This window comes from Seriola dumerili, unplaced genomic scaffold (assembly GCF_002260705.1).
Source record: "Seriola dumerili isolate Sdu_G_001 unplaced genomic scaffold, Sdu_1.0 BDQW01000866.1, whole genome shotgun sequence".
NCBI lineage: Eukaryota > Metazoa > Chordata > Actinopteri > Carangiformes > Carangidae > Seriola > Seriola dumerili.
This window is the reverse complement of record NW_019175121.1, coordinates 121045-140653: the sequence shown is the minus strand read 5'-3', so window position 1 is coordinate 140653 and position 19609 is coordinate 121045. Positions and strand designations below refer to the sequence as shown.

The 19609-nt window shown below is 46.6% G+C and overlaps 2 protein-coding genes across 2 annotated transcripts in view; both read right to left on the bottom strand.

The window, feature by feature from the left end:
* On the bottom strand, window positions 1-6849 carry phf19 (PHD finger protein 19). The gene is made up of 14 exons (XM_022766544.1): window positions 6746-6849; window positions 5697-5880; window positions 5531-5612; window positions 4672-4785; window positions 4038-4132; window positions 2651-2799; window positions 2471-2566; window positions 2175-2364; window positions 1921-1988; window positions 1687-1833; window positions 1534-1594; window positions 1373-1458; window positions 1199-1288; window positions 1-801 (listed from the first exon to the last, which is right to left on the bottom strand). Exons 2-14 carry the CDS (start codon window positions 5877-5879, stop codon window positions 456-458), a joined length of 1707 nt encoding a protein of 568 aa, XP_022622265.1. The 5' UTR covers window position 5880; window positions 6746-6849; the 3' UTR covers window positions 1-455.
* An 817-nt stretch (window positions 6850-7666) lies between these two features.
* Window positions 7667-19609, bottom strand: part of LOC111237450 (fibrinogen C domain-containing protein 1-like) — a 17229-nt gene continuing 5286 nt past the window's right edge. The window contains exons 6-9 of the mRNA XM_022766551.1: window positions 9490-9626; window positions 9181-9277; window positions 8160-8339; window positions 7667-8076 (exon numbers count right to left, since the gene is read on the bottom strand). Of these exons, the coding sequence (XP_022622272.1) occupies window positions 7814-8076; window positions 8160-8339; window positions 9181-9277; window positions 9490-9626 (677 nt within the window). The 3' untranslated portion in view covers window positions 7667-7813. The remainder of the gene's footprint in view (window positions 8077-8159; window positions 8340-9180; window positions 9278-9489; window positions 9627-19609) is intronic.

Below are 19609 nucleotides of genomic sequence, written 5' to 3'. Positions count from 1 at the left end.
TTTGGCTGTAGTTCAACATTTTGTTTGCTTTCACTAAATACTGTTTTTACAGGATCATGATCAGCTTTGAAACCGGATTCCTCCAAACTCACCTGAAAACCACCTGACGGAGGTTTAAGGGGACATAGGTGTGATGGAGGTTTGAAGTGTGACGGACGTTTGAGGGGACCTGATTGAGGTTTGGACAGACATGTATAGAACAGGATTTGTTGGGACTGAGGCTGACTGGGCTGAAAACAGGAAGTTAATTTCAATGTGTTTAAATTCATTTTTATGAAAATAAAATAAAATGTTAAATAACTTTTATGGTTGTTGGTATTTAAAATAATCAACATGGCCCAAGTAACATGAATATCAGCTCAGGTGATCAGTCAGGTGCACTACTTTCAAGGAGACTGAGCTCTGAGTGGAGTGAATGGAGGAAAAGGAATCAAAGCTGTTTCTCTGCCAGTGTCCTAATATGGTGTTGTTCCCTCCCACTCCAGCAGGTACTGGACCGTCCCCTGAGGAGTGATGCGTCGAGCCAACACCTGGTACCTCTCACCATTGGTCAGTCTGCCCGCCACTCCGAAATACGAGGAGATGGAGGAGTGGAGGTGGGAGGAGTCAGAAGGGAGCTGGGAGGGGTCAGAAAGGAAGTGGGAGGAGTCTGATGACAGGTGAGTGTGGTTAGTAGCTTCTTGGTCCTCCAGGATCCCAGAAAGCTCCTCCCCACCAAGCTCCTCCCCTGCCTCGCTGCGATTGGCCCACTGGCTATAGCTGTTGCTAGGTAACTTCCTCTTCCTGCTGCCCACCCTCCTCCTGAGGACAAAGAGGTCAGAGGTCAAAAGGACTACTAAGCATCATGAGGAGGCTTGGTCAGTAAGGTTCATTAGTATCAGTTATTATTGGTATTAGCTAATATTAGTATCAATAGCAGTTAGTATTAGTATCAGTTAGTATTAGTATTAGTTAGTATTAGTATCAGATAGCATTAGAATCAGTTAGTATTAGTATTAGTTAATATCAGTTAGTATTGGTATCAGCTAGTATTAGTATTAGTTAGTAATAGTATTAGTTAGTAATAGTATTAGTATTAGTTAGTATTAGTCTTAGCGTTTTGATTTAACGTGGCTGAGGAAACAAAGTTCAGTGTAAACAGGAAATGATCATGATGATGTCACAGCTGAGGAGGAGGGGTTAGTTGGCTGCTAGTTACCTGAAGTGGTAGGAGGCACTGGTCGTGGCAGAACCTGAGGTGGAGGCATCAGTGGAGTCCTGATCAATACTGACTGTTCTACTGGAAGTACTGAGGAGGAGAATCAGACAGTGGTTAACATGCTGATCAGCTGAATATTGATTATTGGTGGATCTGGAGTATTGATCCTCTCACCTCTTGAGGCTCTGCAGCTCGTCCAGGGTGAAGTCGAAGATGTTGGCCATGTGGTGGTTGGAGGTCCAGCTGCAGGAGTACTCATTCTACAAACAGAACAAACATTAACCTCTGATACGACAACATGTCAGGAAACAAGAGGCATAGAAGAAGAGTCGTACGTTAGGAATGGCGTCCTCTAGGAGCCACTTGGACTTCCTCCTCTTCCTCTCAGCTGACACACTGAACACACAAACACAGCAGGTTGGTGCATGGGCTCAGGTGATAAACTCACCTGACAATCAAACAGTCAGCAGGTAAATGAGGAGAATTACCTGTTTCTGACCACGCCCTTCTTTCGGCCCCGCCCCCCATCATTCTGAGTGCGCTCAGGGAACAGCTTGGAGGGGGGGTTGGGAGGGACTCTGGTCCTCAGGCGAAAGATGCACTTCCTCTTCTTGATCTCCTTCCCACACAGAAACCTGAACACAGAGGAAGGTAATGAACTCACCTGGTACTGATGAAGGTGTACGGACTGCAGGTGAGTGCAGGTGAGTGATGGGTCTTACTTGCTCTTGTATTTGTTCAGAGCATCCAGGAGATGCTGCCCCCTCTCTGCTGGAGGAGTGTTTGACAGCTACACAAAAAACAAACAAAGCTTAATCTAAGTTTACTTTAGTCCAAGTCTAGATTAGTACAGTCTAGTCCAAGTCTAATCTAGTCCAGGTCTAGATTAGTACAGTCTAGTCTATGATAGATTAGTACATTCTAGTCCAAGTCCAATCTAGTCCTGGTCTAATTTAGTACAGTCTAGTCCAGATACCTTCCCTAGCTGTAGATGTTCCCAGTTTGCGGAGACGAAGGCCAGGATCTCGTCCAGCTCGAAGTATTTCTTTTTGCTGCTGACCGACAGGTTGTAGAGAACCAGGTGAACCAGATCGACCCACCTGAGAGAGAGACGCCGGACGTACTCTGATCCTTTATTACACACCGAGCACAAGAAGAGGTAGAACCTGAGGAGGAGACCACAGAGGAGTAAACAGGAGTAAACGGGTAAAGCAAACAGCAGTAAACAGGTAAACAGGTAAAGTAAACAGCAGTAAACCGGTGCTGACTCACCTGTCTCCAAACATCATGGACTCCTGCAGACACTGGGTACAGGCTTCATGGAACCACTGCTGACATCTGAAGCACTGCAGCATCTTCAGGTACCACCTACACACAGACACACATTAACACTCAACACCTGGATGATGTCACAGTGTGTCAATCAGTCTGTCCCTGATTGGTCGCTCTTACTCTCCAGGGCCTCCACAGTAACAGTAACACTGCTGCTGATTGGTCCGGTGCTGGGAGTCCCAGTCCAGAGAGTCCAGGTCGTACAGCAACACCTGCTTCATGGCTGTCAGAGCTTTGGCTATAGGACCTTTCTTCAGAGCGCCCCCTTTCTGTGGGAGGACAGACGGACAGGTCATCAGACACACAGGTCGTCAGACAGACAGACAGGCAGAACACTGATAAAGGCTTAAGGTTCATACTAATTGAGCTGAACCCTGAGAAACTTCAGCTCAGCTCCACACACTGCAAATCTTTATCTCATCATCACCACCATCATCATCACCAACACCATCATCTCTCTGTTTCCACTGACACACTGCTCAGTTACTTGATCAATAACACTGCAGGAGGACAGGGGTGAGTCTTCACGTGTACAACCTATCTGACTCTTCACCACATTACACAGATATCGACTGTGCTCACATCAGTGTTTGAACTCAAACGGCTTCCTGCTGCTTTGGCGGGAAAAAGCTTTTAACGTGAAGCAGCAACAGGAAATGTCGAATCAGCTTCAAGAGTTTCGATACAACTGACAGTCGCCAGGAAACAGAGTCCAGACCAGAACCAGAGTCTGTTAGAAAACCACAGACTCCGAGTCTGAGTCTATCAGAGCAGAGACACAGGTGGAAACACCTGTTCACAGGTAGAAACCAAACTGAACCAGGCCCATTCAACAACACCATTATTGACTCTGGTTACGTGTGTGTGTGTGTGTGTGTGTGTGTGTGTGTGTGTTGATACAGTGTGTGTTGTTAAAGTGTATCAGTGTGTGTGTTGTTACAATGTATCAGTGTGTGTGTTGTTACAGTGTATCAGTGTGCGTGTGTGTGTTGTTAAAGTGTATCAGTGTGTGTGTTGTTACAATGTATCAGTGTGTGTGTTGTTACAGTGTATCAGTGTGTGTGTTGTTACAGTATATCAGTGTGTGTGTTGTTACAGTGTATTAGTGTGTGTGTTGTTCCAGTGAATCAGTGTGTGTGTGTATGTTGTTAGTGTATCAGCGTGTGTGTTGTTACAGTGAATCAGTGTGCGTGTGTGTGTTGTTAAAGTGTATCAGTGTGTGTGTGTGTGTTGTTACAGTGAATCAGTGTGTGTGTGTGTGTTGTTACAGTGAATCAGTGTGTGTGTTGTTACAGTGTATCAGTGTGTGTGTGTTGTTAAAGTGTATTAGTGTGTGTTGTTACAGTGTATCAGTGTGTGTGTGTGTTGTTACAGTGTATCAGTGTGTGTGTGTTGTTACAGTGTATCAGTGTGTGTCTGTTGTTAAAGTGTATTAGTGTGTGTGTGTGTGTTGTTACAGTGTATCAGCGTGTGTGTTGTTACAGTGTATCAGCATGTGTGTTGTTACCCTGACAGCCAGAGCGAAGACACAACGTCTACAGAACCAGGGACTGAGACTGTTACTGCCCTCTACAGGAGGAACATGACACTGCTGATGGAAACCTGAGAGAGAGAGGGGGAGAGAGGAGGAGAGAGAGGGGGTGGGGGAGAGAGATTATGTCATTAATGTCACTCACCGGTTTTACCTTATTGGTCATAGTTCTGCAGAGCTGAGTCTTAAATACAGAGATTAGTCCCATGTCATCACTTCCTGTTTCCTGGTCCTGAAGTCTGACTGGTTGATGACTGAAGGGAGTCACTTTAGTAGACACATCTCCTCACCACATGACAGAGTTCAACCATTGAAAGAATTATTCTATAAATGAGTCCAGGGTGTTGACAGTGTTTACAGCTGCTCTGTTAGTTTTATATCAATGTGAAACTATACTGATGTGTAACTTTAATTGCTGCAAGGAATTGTGGGACGCCATCATCCACTGTCCTTTCCTAAAAGAAGGTCCAGTGTCTCCTGGGATGAAGGAGACAAGGTAGGAAGCCGGTAGAGACCTCGATGAGTTCTGATCCTCCAGGGACCACAGACCTGGTTTCACTGGAACCTGTCTGTCTGCCCATCTGTCTGTCTTTCTGCCTGTCTCACTCACCGATGCCACACTTCCCACAGATGAGGATCTGGTTGTTTTGATTTGATTGGTCGTCATGGTTTGGCTCCGCCTCCCGACACATGGAGCAGCGAGGCTCCTCCCCCGGCACACCAGCTGGAACATGATTGGATGAAACATTGTGATTGACAGGGAGAGCAAAGAGAGTGAGACAGACAAAAGACAACATGATGGTGAGACACAGTTATTTTAGGTCTTTCTGTCTGTCTCTCTCTCTCTGTCTCACTGTTTTTCTGCCTGTCTCTCTCTCCCCCTGTCTTTCTGCCCATCTCTCTCTCTCTGTCTCTCTGCCCGTCTCTCTGTCTCACTGTGTGTCTGCCTGTCTCTCTCTCCCCCTGTCTTTCTGCCCATCTCTCTCTCTCTGTCTTTCTGCCCGTCTCTTTCTTCCTCTGTGTGTCTTTCTGTCTCTCTCCCCATCTTTCTGCCTGTCTCTCTCTCTCTGTCTTTCTGCCCGTCTCTTTCTTCCTCTGTGTCTTTCTACCTGTCTCTCTCCCCTCGTCTTTCTGCCTGTCTCTCTCTCTCCCCGTCTTTCTGCCCAGCTCTCTTTCTCTGTGTCTTTGCCTGTCTCTCTCACCCTGTCTTTCTGCCCGTCTCTTTCTTCCTCTGTGTGTCTTTCTAGCTGTCTCTCTCTCCCCGTCTTTCTGCCTGTCTCTCTCTGATTTTCTGCCCATCTCTCTCTCCCCCGTCTTTCTGCCCGTCTCTCTCTCACTCTGTGTCTCACTGCCTGTCTCTCTCTCCCCCCCTGTCTTTCGCCCTGTCTCTCTTTCTCTGTGTCTTTCTGTCTGTCTCTCTCTCCCTGTCTTTCTGCCTGTCTCTCCTTCTCCATCTGTCTCTCTCTCACCATGTTGGATGTCCTTCCAGAGGACCCAGAACTTGGAGTTGTCCTCAAACGTGACGAAGCAGCTCTGCCTGGGGGGGCTCACCTGTCCACCAATCAGAACACAGAGAGTCAAAACAACCACCAATCAAAACACAGTGTGTATTTCAGTGTGAGTTTTGTGTGTTACCCTCTGTATCTTGCCCAGGTAGTAGAGCCCGTCTGACCAATGACAGAGGACGAACTGTCCCACACTCAGACTGGACTCCGCCCCTTCCTCTTCCTCAAGGACGCGCCCCCTTCGACATAACCCTCCCCCGGGAGACACTTCAGGCTCCAGACCACAGAACGCTTCATCTAGGTCCTCAAACATCCTGCAAAGAGACAGACAGGTAGTCAGTTAGTTAGACAGGTAGTCAGTCAGACAGACAGACAGACAGTTAGTCAGACAGACAGTCATTAAGTCAGTCAGATAGACAGACAGGTGGTCAGTGATAGACAAACAGTTAGACAGACAGGTAGTCGGAGAGATAGACTGTTAGAAAGACAGACAGGTGGTCAGACAGTTAGTCAGACATACAGTCAGTTAAACAGACAGACAGTTAGTCAGACAGACAGGTGGTCAGACGGACAGACAGACAGTTAATCAGACAGACAGACAGTCAGTTAGTCAGACAGACAGGTGAACAGACAGACAGTCAGTTAGACAAGTTGTGGCTGTGAGTCATTCCTTTACTGTCCGGGGGATTTTGACAGGAGCATGCTCAGTGTGTCCTCTCATCACTTAACTACCATTAACTACCATTAACTACCATTAACTACCATTAACTACCCAACCACAAACTGACCCAGGTCACAACCAGTCAACTAACGGACTAACTGTGGTGATGAGCAAATAATTAACCCGTGTTAGTTATTACTAGTTAATTCACTGAAAACACAACCTGTAAAAAACACACATACACACAGACAGACAGACAGACAGACACACACACACAGACACACACAAACACACACAGACACACACACACACACACACACACACACACACACACACACACACACACACACACACACACACACACACACACACAGTTAGCTGTCCGGTAACTAACGCTAAGAATGGAGTTCTGCCGTTAACATGAAAACATGTCGTTAATCTGCGGTGAACCGGACGGAGCTCCGGGTCCTCATACAGCCTCACCCGGGGATAACTATCACCAGAGCGGACCGTCTTACCTCCTCTGATCCGGTCCACGTCCCACCTGTCCTCCAGTTCTCTGACCCACAGACAGACAGACAGGCGCGATGTGTCTCTGTGTCCTCGGCGTCTCTATCTCTGTTTCGTGGCGCTAAACTTCAAACTCCCACCGTCGCCATTTTTTCACTTTTCCCGCGAATCACAGGGGGAGGTTTTCATCATTTACATAAGCTGCGTCATCACCGCCGCCAACATCGTCGTTATGCGTCACCAGGAAGTCCCGCCCCATTCAGAACTTCATTCGCTTTCGACAGATTTTAAACTCTGAAACTCTGTCTTCTTCTCTGACAGGAGGTGATCGTTATAACTGACAGGTAAACAGACAGACAGACAGATGTATAGAAACTGGTTTAGGTTTATAAACAGAGTCAGAGAACTGTTTCCTTGTGTATTTATTTTCATATGAAAGAAAAGAAGAAGAAGATGAACAGCTGCCCAGATATCACCTGATTAGAGACTATTGATCTGATCTGATCTGGTCAGACAATGTTGATTGTTGAACTGAACTACATGTTCTCAAATGTTCTCACATTATTTAATAGTTAATGTGATGCCCAGTGTCATTGTCAATAAACCCTCTGAATTTGTTCTATATGTTTCTCCTATTCATAAACGTCTCCATCAAAAAGTATTCAAAGTGTTTAGATGTGATTTATTCACTGTAAAATTAACCTGAACCAAGTTCCTGGAGCTGTCTGTGATTCATTACACATTTATTGAAATATCATTCGTTAACATTTATTAAACATTTATTAAACATTTATTAGATTTAAGTTTTTGAGTAAAAAAAGAAAGATCTTATATCTTATGTTGATAAACAGTGAGATCCTGTAGAAACAGGGACAACAGAGGGGGCGTTGCTTCAGAAGCTGTTTAATGTTGAAACCTTCATCTCTACCTCATCATCATCATCTGATTCTTTGAACCATAAGAACAAACTGTCATATTTTGTAAAACACATTTAGTTCAAAACTGGTCAGAGGTCCGTGATCAGAGGTCTGAGGTCAGGTTTAATCAGGAGTCCAGTTTAGGTCAAAGATCAGAGTTCAGGATTCTGGTCTGGCATTGGGTCGGATCTTCATCTCGGTGAAACGGAGTGAGTACTGCCAGCCGGTCCAGCTGGACCACTCCACACCGTCAGCGTAGGAGGCGTGGCCTCCTCTCAGATACTGGCCGTTCAGGTTGGAGGTGTGGCAGTTACGGTACCACCACGCCCCCTGGTAGTAAGCCGCACAGTTGTTCTCCGACTGGTCCTGGTCCCGGTCTTTGGTTGTGAACCGCATCCCAGAGTGCTTGAGGAGGGAGTCACCTGGAGAGGACAGAGGCACACCTGTTAGGACCCATAGCACCGATGGGACTGGTCAAACTGGAGTCCAGCAGCAGTTCTGGTACCTGCAGTCCCAGAGTACTGGTCCACAGTCAGCGGATACCCGTCCTCTTCAGGGTTCACTGAGTCCCGACCCACAGAGAAGTCCGCGTACCGAGCAAACGCCGTGGCGTTATCGTAGTCCGCCATGTCGATACGTAACTCAAAACCACCAGACCTGGTCAGAGAGTAGATCCTCTGGAGACCTGAGAGATAGACAGGCAGACAGACAGGCAGACAGACAGGCAGAGAGAGAGAGAGAGAGACAGACAGTGGTCAATGTTAAGCAGTCCTGACTCCACCTGCTCCACTGTTCACACTGTCAGAGCTGCCTGCAGGAGGACAACTGATCAGCTGATCGTGTGTGAGTGTGTGTGTGAGTGTGTGTGAGTGTGTGACTGTGTGTGTGTGAGAGAGAGTGTGTGTGAGTGTGTGTGAGTGTGTGACTGTGTGTGTGTGAGAGAGAGTGTGTGTGAGTGTGTGTGAGTGTGTGACTGTGTGTGTGTGAGAGAGAGTGTGTGTGAGTGTGTGTGAGTGTGTGACTGTGTGTGTGTGAGAGAGAGTGTGTGTGAGTGTGTGTGAGTGTGTGACTGTGTGTGTGTGAGAGAGAGTGTGTGTGAGTGTGTGTGAGTGTGTGACTGTGTGTGTGTGAGAGAGAGTGTGTGTGAGTGTGTGTGAGTGTGTGACTGTGTGTGTGTGAGAGAGAGTGTGTGTGAGTGTGTGTGAGTGTGTGACTGTGTGTGTGTGAGAGAGAGTGTGTGTGAGTGTGTGTGAGTGTGTGACTGTGTGTGTGTGAGAGAGAGTGTGTGTGAGTGTGTGTGAGTGTGTGACTGTGTGTGTGTGAGAGAGAGTGTGTGTGAGTGTGTGTGAGTGTGTGACTGTGTGTGTGTGAGAGAGAGTGTGTGTGAGTGTGTGTGAGTGTGTGACTGTGTGTGTGTGAGAGAGAGTGTGTGTGAGTGTGTGTGAGTGTGTGACTGTGTGTGTGTGAGAGAGAGTGTGTGTGAGTGTGTGTGAGTGTGTGTGTGAGTGTGTGTGTGTGTGTCAGACCCAGCCAGTGCTCTCCTGTAGTCATTCCAAAGCCGTCTCTGTACGCCTCCCATCCTCTGAAGAAATTCACTGACCCATCCTCCCTCCTCTGGATCACCTGCACACACACACACACACACACACACACACACACACACACACACACACACACACACACACACACACACAAAGGAGTAAGATGACAACTAGCTCTCAGCTTGTTAGTAAGTTTCAATGGTTAAACTGTTGATGCTAAACAGGTCATGGATGTGTGTGTGTTTGTGTGTCTGATGTGTGTGTGTGTGTGTGTGTGTGTGCGTGTGTTCGTACCGTCCACCCCCCTCCGTCAGTGGTCATGTCACAGTAGACCATGAAGCCGTCGGGGTCGTGAGTTGGAAACACAGAATAAACTCCGTCCTGAGAGATGCCGGACGCCATGACATCACTGCAGTCTCTGGGTCTGACAGCTGAGGGCGAGCGAGAGAGAGAGAAAAAGAGAGAGAGGGTCAATCAATAAGCAATAATTGATCAATCCTCTGTTGTTGATGATACAGTGAGCTGCAGCTGGTGATGGACTCTGCTGCCACTTGGTGGATAAGGAATCACTGACTGTAGCTCTAATCTATAATCAGTAATTCATCATTAATCAACTCCCTCCTTATTGTTGTTGTTGTGTTGTGTTGTGTTGTTGTGTTGTGTTGTGTTGTTGTTGTTGTGTTGTGTTGTGTTGTTGTGTTGTTGTGTTGTGTTGTGTTGTTGTGTTGTTGTTGTTGTGTTGTGTTGTGTTGTTGTGTTGTGTTGTTGTGTTGTGTTGTTGTTGTTGTGTTGTGTTGTGTTGTTGTGTTGTGTTGTTGTGTTGTTGTTGTTGTGTTGTGTTGTGTTGTGTTGTTGTGTTGTGTTGTGTTGTTGTTGTTGTGTTGTGTTGTGTTGTTGTGTTGTTGTGTTGTGTTGTGTTGTTGTGTTGTGTTGTTGTTGTTGTGTTGTGTTGTGTTGTGTTGTTGTGTTGTGTTGTGTTGTTGTGTTGTGTTGTGTTGTGGTGTGGTGTTGTGTTGTGTTGTTGTTGTTGTTGTGTTGTGTTGTTGTGTTGTGTTGTGTTGTGTTGTTGTGTTGTGTTGTTGTGTTGTGTTGTGTTGTTGTGTTGTTGTGTTGTTGTGTTGTTGTGTTGTGTTGTGGTGTTGTGTTGTGTTGTTGTTGTTGTTGTGTTGTGTTGTGTTGTTGTGTTGTTGTGTTGTGTTGTGTTGTGGCATTTCAGATAGGACGTCCTGATTCAATACTGACTGCTTCTACGGAAGTACTGAGGAGGAGAATCAGAACAGTGGTTTAAGCATGCTGGTGATCACGACTGAATATTGATTATTGGTGGAATCTGAGTATTGGATTTCCTCTCACCTCTTGAGGCTCTGTGCAGCTCGTCCAGGGTGAAGTCGAAGATGTGGCCCATGTGGTGGTTGGAGGTCCAGCTGCAGGAAGACCACTTCTTACAAACGAAACAAACATTAACCTCTGATACACAACATGTCAGGAACCAAAGGCATCAAAGAAGAGTTCGTACGTTAGAGAATGGGTCTCTAGGAGCCACCTTGACTTCCTCCGTCATCCTCTACAGCTGACACCACTGAAACCACAACACCAAGCAGTGGGGTGCATGGGCTCAGGTGATAAAACTCACCTGACAATCCAAACAGTCAGCAGTAAAATGAAGAGAGACATATACACCTGTTTCTGACCACGCCCCTTTCTTTCGGCGGCCCCGCCCCCATATTCTCGAGGTGCGGCTCAGGAAACAGGCTGAGGGGGGTTGGGAGGGACTCTGGTCCTGCAGGCGAAAGATGCCACTTCCTTTTCTTGATCTCCTTCCACACAGAAACCTGAACACAGAAGGAAGGTAATGAACTCACCTGTCACTTTGATGAAGGTGGTACGGATCTGGCAGGTGAGATGCAGGTGACGCGATATGGGTCTTACTTGCTCTTATTTGGTTCACGAGCATCCAGGATGCTGTGCCCCCTCTCTGCTTGAGGAGGTCTTGACAGCTACACAAAAAACAAACAAAGCTTAATCTAAGTTTACTTTATCCAAGTCAGATTAGTACAGCTCTAGTCCAAGTCTTAAACTCTGAGTCGCAGGTCTCTAAGATTAGTACAGTCTAGTCTTATGATAGCATTAGTAACATTTCTCAGTCCAAGTCCAAATCCTAGTGCCTGAGTCTACACTATTAGTACCAGTCTATTCCAGATACCTTCCCTAGCTGTAGGATTTGTTCCGTTTGCGGAGACCGGAAGGCCAGGATCTCGTTCCAGCTCGAAAAGTATTTTCTTTTTTGCTCTGACGAAGCGGTGTCAATGAAACCAGGTGAACCAATGATCGGACCACACGAGAGAGGCACGCCGGCACGCTACTCTGGATTCCTTTATTACCACACGAAGCAACAACGAAGAGGTAAGAACCTGAGGAGGAGACCACAGAGGAGTAAACAGGAGTAAACGGGTCTAAAGCAAACAGCAGTAAACAGGTAAAGCGAGGTAAAAGTAAAAGCAGCAAGTAAACCGGTGCTCGACTCACCTGTCCCAAACATCATGGGACTCCTGCAGACCTGGTACAGCGCTTCATGGAACCACTGCTGACATCTGAAGCACTGCAGCACTTCAGGTACCACACACACAAGACACACATTTAACCACTCAACACCTGGATGATGTCAACAGTGTCTGTCCAATCAGTTCTGTCCCTGATTGGTGCTCTCTACTCTCCAGGCCGCTCCCACAGCTAACAGTCAACACTGTGCTGATTGTGGTTCCGGTGCTGGGCAGTCCCAGTTCAGAGAGGTCCAGGTCATCGTATACAGGGCATCACACTCGCTTCATGAGCTGTCAGAGCGTTTGGCTAATAGGACCTTTGCTTGCAGAGACGCCCCCTTTCTGTGGAGAGGGACAGACGGAACAGTCATCAGGACACACAGGTCGTCAGACAGACAGGACAGGCAAGACAACACTTGATAAAAGGTTAAGGTTCATACTTAATTGAGCGAACCTGAGAAACTTCAGCTCAGCTTCACACACTGGCAAATCTTTATCTCAATTCACACCAACCATATTCATCACCAACACCATCATTCTCTCGTTTCCATACTGACACACTGCCTCAGTTACTGATCAAAAACACTGACAGTGAGGACAGCGGGTGAGTCTTCACCGTGTACAACCTATCTGAACTCTTCACCACATTACACAGTAATCGGACTGTTGCTCCACATCAGTGTATTGCAACCTAACAAACGGCTTCCTGCTGCGTTTGGCGGGGGGGAAAAAGCTTTTAACGTGAAGCAGCAACAGGAAATGTCGAATCAGCTTCACGAGTCATTTGCATACAAACTTGACAGTCGCCAGGAACAGAGGTTCCGACCAGAACCAGAAGTCTTTAGAAACCACAGACTCCGAGTCCTGAGTCTATCAGAGCAGAGACACAGGTTGGAAAACACCCTGTTCACACGGTAGAAACCAAACTTGAACCAGGCCCATTACAACCACCATGGATCTACGTGGTTAACATGTGTATTATGTTAACAGGAACCTGTATTTAGGGGTGTTGATACAACCATTCCGGAGTTTTACAGATGATTCAGTGCGTGTCGTGTTAGTTTGTGTATTGTGTGTTTGTTGATTATACCAGTGTTCAGTGTGATCTGTTGAAGGTGTATCGTTGTGGTTGTCATTCAGTTGTCGTGTTACTGTATAGTGTTGCTGTATAGACAGTAAAGTGTCATTCAGTGTGTTGTGTTTGTGTTACAGTGAATCAGTGTGTGTGTTGATGTGTTACAGTGTATCAAGTGTGGTATTGTATTGTGTACGGAGTATGGATCAGTGCTATGTGTGTTTTACAGTGAAATCAAAGATGTGTATGATGTGTGTTGTTACAGTGAATACAGTGTGCTGTTGTAGTCGTTGTTAAGTGTATCAGCTGGATATCCAATTGTGTGTGTTTACAGTGGATCAGTGTGTGTTGTGACGTGTTGTATACAAGTTGATCAGTGTGGTGTTGTTACAAGTTATCAAGTGTGTTTATGTGTTGTGAATGTTACATTGTATTCAGTTGTGTGTTAAGTGTATTATGGTGTGTTGTTACAGTTTGTATCAGTGTGTTGCTGTTTGTTACAGTGTATCACTTGTTGTGTGTACTTAATATGTCTGTTAAATAGTATTATGTGATGTGTGTGCTTACAGTGTATCAGCAGTGTGGGTTGTGGTAACAGTTGTATCAGCATGGTAGTGTGTGTAACCCTGACAAGCCAGAGCGAAAGACACAACGGTCTACAGAACCAGGGGACTGAGGACTGTCTACTGCCCTCTCACAGGAGGAACATGACACTGCATGATTGGAAACCTGAAGATGAGGGGAGAGAGAGAGGAGGAGAGAGGGGTGAGGGGGGAGAGATTATGTCATTAATGTCACTCACCGGTTTACCTTATTGGTCAGGTTAGTCTGCCAGAGCTGAGTTCTCTTAAATACAGGATTAGTCCCATGTCATTCACTTCCTGTTGCTGTGTCCTGAAGTATGACTAGGTTGATGACTGAAGGGAGTCACCTTAGTAGAACACACTCTCTCACCACATGACAGAGATTCAACCATTGAACAGAATTATTCTCATAAATGGAGTCCACGAGGGGTCGTTGACAGTGTTTACAGCTGCTCATGTTAGTTTTATATCAATGGTGAAACATTACTGCATTGTTGTAAACTTAATAATTGGGGCTGCAACAGGAATTGTGGGACGCCATCATCCACTTGTCCTTTCCCTAAAAGAAAGGTTCCAGTGTCTCCTGGCATGAAGGGAGACAAGTAGGTAGCCGTAGAGACCTCGATTGAGTTCTGATCCTCAGGGACCACAGAACCTGGTTTCACTGGGAACCTGATCCTGTCTGGCCCAATCTGTCTTGTCTTTCTGCCTCTGTCTTCACTCACCGATGCCACACTTCCCACAGATGAGATCTGGTTGTTTTGATTTGATGGTCGTCATGAGTTTGGCTCCGCCTCCCGACACAATTGGTCAGCATGGCAGGCTCTTCACCCCCGGCAACCAGCATGGAAATGTTGATGAAACATTGTGGTAAACGTTGACAGGCGCTCCATCGAGACAAAAACTGAGAGTTTGGGACATCACAATAACACATCGATTGGCGACGAGACACAGTTATTTGTAGGTCTTCTGTCGTGGGTCTCTCTCTCTTCTGTTCCACTGTTTTTCTGCCTGTCTCTCTTCCCCTGTCTTTTCTGCCCATCTCCTCTCTCTGTCTTTCTGGCCCGGTCTCTTTTTTCCTCTGTGTTCTTATTCTGTCTCTCTCTCCCCTTGTCTTTTCTGCCCATACTCTCTTCTCTCTGTCTTTCTGCCCGTCTCTTTCTCCTCTGTGTGATCTTTCTGTCCTCTCTCCCCATCTTTCTGCCTGTCTACTCTCTCCTGTCTTTCTGCCCGTCTTCTTTCTCTGGTGTACTTATCTACACTGTCTCTCTCCCCTCGTCCTATTCTGCCCTGTCTCTCTTCTCTCCCGTCTTCTCTGCCCAGGCTCTCTGTTCTCTGATTGTTCTATTGCCATGTCTCTCTCAAGCCCTGTCTTTCTGCCCGGTCTCTTTCTGTCCTCTGTGTGTCTTTCTAGTTCTCTCTCTCCCCCGTCTCTGCCTGTTCTCTCTCTCGATTTTCTGCCCATCTCTCTCTCCCCCGTCTTTCTGCCCCGTCTCTCTCTCACTCTGTGTCATCCCACCTGCCTGGGGGGGGTCTCTCTCTCCCCCCCGGTCTTTCGCCCTGTCTCTGCTTTTCTCTGTGTCTTTCTGCTCTTCTCTCTCTCCGGTCTCTCTTCTGCCTTGTCTCTCCTTCTCCATCTGTCTCTCTCTCACCCATGTGGATTGTCCTTTCCAGAGGACCCAGAACTTGGAGCTTGTCCTCACAACGTGACGAAGCAGCTCTGCCCTGGGGGGCTCAACCTGTCCACCAATACAGAAACACAAGAGAGTCCCAAAACAACCCACCAATCAAACACAGTGTGTATCAGTGTGAGTTTGTGTGTTACCCTCTGATATCTTGCATAGGTAAGAGAGCCCGTACCTGACTCAATGACAGAGGACGAAACTTTCCCACACTACAGACTGGACTACCGCCCCTTCCTCTTCCTCAAGGACGCGCCCCCTTCGAACATAAACCCTCCCCCGGGAGACACTTTCAGGCTCCAGACCACAGGAACGCTTCATCTAGGTCCTCAAAACATCCTCTGCCAAAGAGACAGACAGGTTAGTCAGTTTAGTATAGACAGGTAAGTCCAGTCAGACGGACAGACAAGACAAGTTAGTCAGACAGACAGTCATTAAGTTCAGTCAGTAGACAGGAACAGGTGCAGTCAGTGATAGGACAAACAGATTAGGACAGAACAAGGTAGTCGGAAGAGAAGACTGTATATAGAACAGACAGACAGAGTTGGTCAGACAGTTTCAGACATACAGTCAGTTAACACAGACCAGGACAGTTAGTCAGACAACGGTGGGTCGACGGACAGACAGACAGTTAATTCAACATGAACAGCAGTCAGTTAGACAGACAGACCAGGGAACAGACAGACAGTCAGATTAGACAAGTTTGTGGTGTGACGTCCATTCCTTTAACTGCCGGGAATTGTTGGACAGGAGCATGCTCAGTGTGTCCTCTCATCCAACTTAACTGAACCATATCAACTACCAATTAACTACCATTAACTACCAATTAACTACCCAGCCACAAAACTGACCCAGGTCACAAAACCACAACTAACGGACTAACTGTGGTGTTGATACAAATAATTAACCCGTGTTAGTTAATTACTAGTTAATTCACTAGAAAACACAACCTGTTAAAAAAGACACACATACACACAGACAGACGACAGACAGACCACACACACACAGACACACACAAACACACACAGACCAACACCACACACACACACACACCACACACACACAACAACACACCACACACACACACACAGTAGCTGTCCGGTACTAACGCTAAAGAATGGAGTTCTCGTTAAACATGAAAAACATTGTCGTTAATTTCTAGCGAGGTGAACCGGACGAGCTCCGGTCCTCACTTACAGCCTCACCCCGGGAATTAACTATTCACCAGAGCGGACCGTTCTTACCTCCTCTGTCCGGTCCACGTCCCACCTGTTCCTTCCAAGTTCTCTGACCCCACAGACAGGACAGACAAGGCTCGATGCTGTCTCCTGTTGTCCTCGTGCGTCTCTATCTCTGTTTTCGTGGCGCTAAACTTCAAACTCCCACCCGTCGCATTTTTTTCACTTTTCGCCGCGAATTCACAGGGGGGAGTTTCGATTCATTCAACACTTAAGCTGCGTCTATCACCGCCGCCAAACATCTGTTACGTTATGCGTCACCAGGAAGTCCCGCCCCCCATTCAGAATTCAAATTCGCTTTCGACAGATTTAAAACTCTGAAACCTCTGCTTCTCTCTTCGACAGACGAGGTGATCCGTTCATAACGAAGGGTAAAACAGCAGGACAGACAGATGTATAAGAAACTGTTTAGGTTCATAAACAGAGTCACGAGAACTGTTTTCCCTTGTGTATTATTTTTCATATGAAAGAACAAGAACAGAAGAAGATGAACAAGCTTGCCCAATGATCACCTATAGAGGACATTATTGATTCTGATGTCTGATCTGGTTCAGACAGAATGTATGATTGATTGAACTGAACATACATGTTCTCAAAATGTTCTCACATATTTAATAGTTAATGTGATGCCAGGTGTCATTGGTCAATAAAAACCCTCTCTGAATTTGTTCTATTATGATTCTCCGTATTCATAAAGCTCCATCAAAAAGTATTCAAAGTGTTTAGATGTGCATTTATCTCACTGTAAAATGCAACCTGAACCAAGTCCTGACCTTGTCTGTGATTCATTACACATTTATTGGACACATAATCATCGTTTAACAGTTTCATTAACATTTATTAAACATTTTTAGATTTAAGTTTTAATTGAGCATATAAAAAAAAAAAAAGATCATTATATTTATGTTGATAAACAGTGAGATCCTGTAGAACAGGGACAACAGAGTGCGTTTCAGAAAGCTTGTTATGTTGAAACCTTCATCTATCGTACTCAATCAATCCATCATCTGATTCTTTTGAACACCATAAGGAACAAACTGTCATGATTTTTTGTAAAAACACATTTAGTCTCAAAAACTGGTCATGAGGTCCGTGATCAGAGTCTGAGTCAGGTTTAATTAGGAGTTCCAGTTTAGCGTTCAAAGATCGAGTTCAGGATCTTGGTCTTGGCATGGTCGGATCCTTCATCTCGGGTGAAACGGAGTGAGTGACTTGCCAGCCGGTCCAGCTGACCACTCCACACCGTCAGCGTAGGAGGCGTGGCCTCCTCTCAGATACTGGCGTTTCAGGTTGGAGGTGTGGCAGTTACGAGCTACCACACACGCCCCCCTGGTATAAGCCGCACAGTTGTTCTACCGACTCGTCCTGGTCCCCGTCTTTGTGTGAAACCGCATCTCAGAGTGCTTGAGAGAGGAGTCACCTGGAGAGACACGAGGCACACCTGTTAGGACCCATAGCACCGATGGGGACTGGTCAAACTGGAGTCCAGCAGCAGTTCTGGTACCTGCCAGTCCCAGGAGTACTTGGTCCACAGTCAGCGTGATACGTCCTCTTCAGGTTCACTGAGTCCCGACAGCAGAGAAGTCGCCGTACGAGCACAACGCCGTGGACACGTTATCGTAGTCCGCCATCGTGATAGTAACTCAAACACCAAAGACCTGGTCAGAGGATTAGATCCTTCTGGAAGACCGTTGAGAGAGTAGACAGGCAAGACAGACAGGCAACAGACCAGGCAGAGAGAGAGAGAGAAGAACAAGACAGTGGTCAATGGTTAAGCAGTCCTGATCCACCTGCATCCACTGTTCACATGTCACAGAGGCTGCTGGCAGAGAGGACAACTGATCAGCTGATCGTGTTGTGAGTGTTGCGTGAAATATGTGAGGTGTGTGAGTGTGTGTGGTGTGAGGAGAGAGTGTGTGTGAAGTGTGGTTGGTGTGGATGTCGTGTGTGTGTTGTGTGAGATGTGTGTGATGTTAGTGTGTGTGTGTTGAGTGTGTGAGTGTGTGTCGTGTGTGAGGTGTGGTGCATGGTGAGTGTGTGTGTGAGTTTGTGAGTGCTGCTGTGTGTGTGCTGGAGTGTGTGTGTCGAAGTGTGTGGTGTGTGTGTCGTCGTGAGTGTGTGTGAGTGTTGTGCTTGTGGTGTGTATCGTTAGTGGGTGAGTGTGGTTCGTAGTGGTGTGTGTGAGTGTGTGTGAGTGTGTGTGTGATGTGTGTTGTGTCGTGTGCCGTAGGGTTTGTGAGTGTTTGTGTGTGAGAGAGAGTGTGCTGTGAGGCTGTGTGTGTGTGTGTGGAGTTGGTGTGTGTGAGAGTAGTGTGTAAGTGTGTGTGTGAGAGTAATGTGTTGTGTCATTCTAGTGAGTGTGTGTGTGTGTGTGTGGTGTGTCCGTGAGTTGTGTGTGTGAGTGTGTGTGGTGCTGTGTGTATGTGTGTGTGTGTGAGGTGTGTGTTGAGCGAGAGAGTGTGTTGAGTGAAGTGTGCTGTGTGTGTGTGTTTGAAAAAGTGTCGATGTGTGAGAGTGTAGTTGTGAGTGTGTGGTTTGTGTGTGAGTGTGTGTGTTGTGTAGTCAGGACCCAGCCAGTGCTCTCCTTGTGAGTCATTCCAAAGCGTCTCTAGTACGCCTGCCATCCTATGAAGAAAATTCCACTGACCCATTCCTCCCTCCTCTGATCACCGCACACACCACACCACCAACACACATAATACACACCACACACACACAACACCAACACAGACAGACACACAACCACACACACACACACCAAAGGAGTAAGATGACAACATAAGCTCTCAGCTTGTTAGTTAAGTTTCAATTGGTTAAAACTGTTGATGCTAAAACAGGTCGATGGATGATGGTGATAGTGTTTGTGTGTCTGATGTGGCAATGTCGTGGATTCTGTGTGTGTGCGTTGTTTCATTACCGTCGCACCCCCCTCCGTTCACGTGGTCATGTTTCACAGTAGACCAGTGAAGCCGTCGGGTCGTGAGTTGGAAACACAGAATTAAACTCCGTCCTGAAGAGATGGCCGGACGCCATGACATCACGACAAGTCTTCTGGGTCTGACAGCTGAGGGCGAAGCAACAGATAGAGAGAGAGAGAAAAAGAGAGAGAGGGTCAATCAATAAGCAATAATTATCATCCTCTGTTGTTGATGTTGATCCAGTGAGCTGACAGCTTGGTGATGGGACTCTGCTGCCACTTGGCTGGATAAGGACATCACTGACTTGTTAGCTTTCATCTAATCTATAATCAGTTTACATTCATCATTTAAATCACTCGCCTCCTGTAATTGTTGTT